This window comes from Perkinsus marinus (assembly GCF_000006405.1).
Source record: "Perkinsus marinus ATCC 50983 genomic scaffold scf_1104296939926, whole genome shotgun sequence".
Classification (NCBI taxonomy): Eukaryota; Perkinsozoa; order Perkinsida; family Perkinsidae; genus Perkinsus; species Perkinsus marinus.
The window spans coordinates 1-1,138 of record NW_003212998.1 but is presented as its reverse complement, the minus strand read 5'-3'; the positions used below and the strand labels follow the sequence as shown (position 1 = coordinate 1,138).

General features: G+C 54.2%; 1 protein-coding gene across 1 annotated transcript; it reads left to right on the top strand.

Annotated features, from left to right (window-relative positions):
• Positions 1-126: 126 nt before the first annotated feature.
• On the top strand, positions 127-717 carry Pmar_PMAR008216 (hypothetical protein; the record flags this gene model as incomplete). Its single annotated transcript, XM_002782194.1, has 3 exons — positions 127-321; positions 372-542; positions 595-717. The coding sequence occupies 3 exons, from the start codon at positions 127-129 to the stop codon at positions 715-717; spliced, it is 489 nt and encodes a 162-aa protein (XP_002782240.1).
• Between the last annotated feature and the right edge of the window lie 421 nt (positions 718-1,138).

Here is a 1,138-nt window from a genome sequence, read left to right as displayed (position 1 = left end):
GCGGAAGGCTACGGTGACATAGTAGCAGTACAGAGAAAATGCTTTTGTGAGGTGTCCGGTCGGGAGATCCTCGAGAAAGCCGTCGAGTATCCACTGCATCAAGATAGATCCAAGGTCCTCTCTGCAATGCAAGCCTACCAGCGGCTAGCTGTTGTCCCCTTCAGTTCCTACCATGTGTCGGTCGCCTCCTTGGGTGCTCTTGTGGCGTACATCAACGGTAGCACTGAATACAGACTGCGGATGGACTCCTTGATGGTCACCGCCATGGAAAGCCAGAACGTCCTCTCATTGGATTCCCACACCATCCGGGCCCTCATGTTGGTAGAGCATCTCGAACAATTGTCCTATCGTATATCCACTGCCCTTGCTAGGTTGTTCCCTACGCCAACTACTCCCCTAGGTCAGACTCTAAGGGGAGGAGTAGGGAGACCCTACTGTATGTTCAGCAACTCTTTTCTTGTGCTACTTCGGGCGGCCGACGACTCCTCAGACAGTCTCTCACACAACCTCTTTGTGATGCTGGAGCCATCCAAGAGAGACAGGTGAGCTAGTCCTGCCCTCGACCTCACTCTCCCATGGGGTTCGTCTGTGTAGGGCCTGGTGAAGATACTATTGCAAGATGAGGAGCTCTTCTTCGGCCTCACACAGCAGGTCCTCCCCTCGGTCACTGAGCTAGAGATCGCTGCCACCCGACTAGCCACTGACCCCGTCAAGTAAAACTTCTGGCTGAGGCTACTGTCCTCTCGCTATCCATGTTAGGAAGACAGACGAATGGTCGAAGGCTGCCATCAGGAACACTATCTATATTCGTCAATGTATGGTGCTGATCGGTCGAATGGAAAGGCTCATCGAAAAAGCTAGTCGAAAATTCGAGAGCGCCATGGGTAGGCTCGCGAGGTGGGTACCTCAAGACGGTTGCTCCCTGGCTAGGTTCTAATACATCCGAATCGGCCGTCTCAGAGGGCGACCTTGAGGAGCCTCCAGAACTGAGGGCTCTTCATCAGGCCTTAGGGGCCCTACAGGACGGCGCTAGGGAGCGCATATGCAAGGTGGGCTGGCTTGGGTAACCTCCTCGTTGGGAGCTCGAGATAGCTGAATCACCATATCAGAGACGTATACGGGTCGTCTCCGTTTCGTG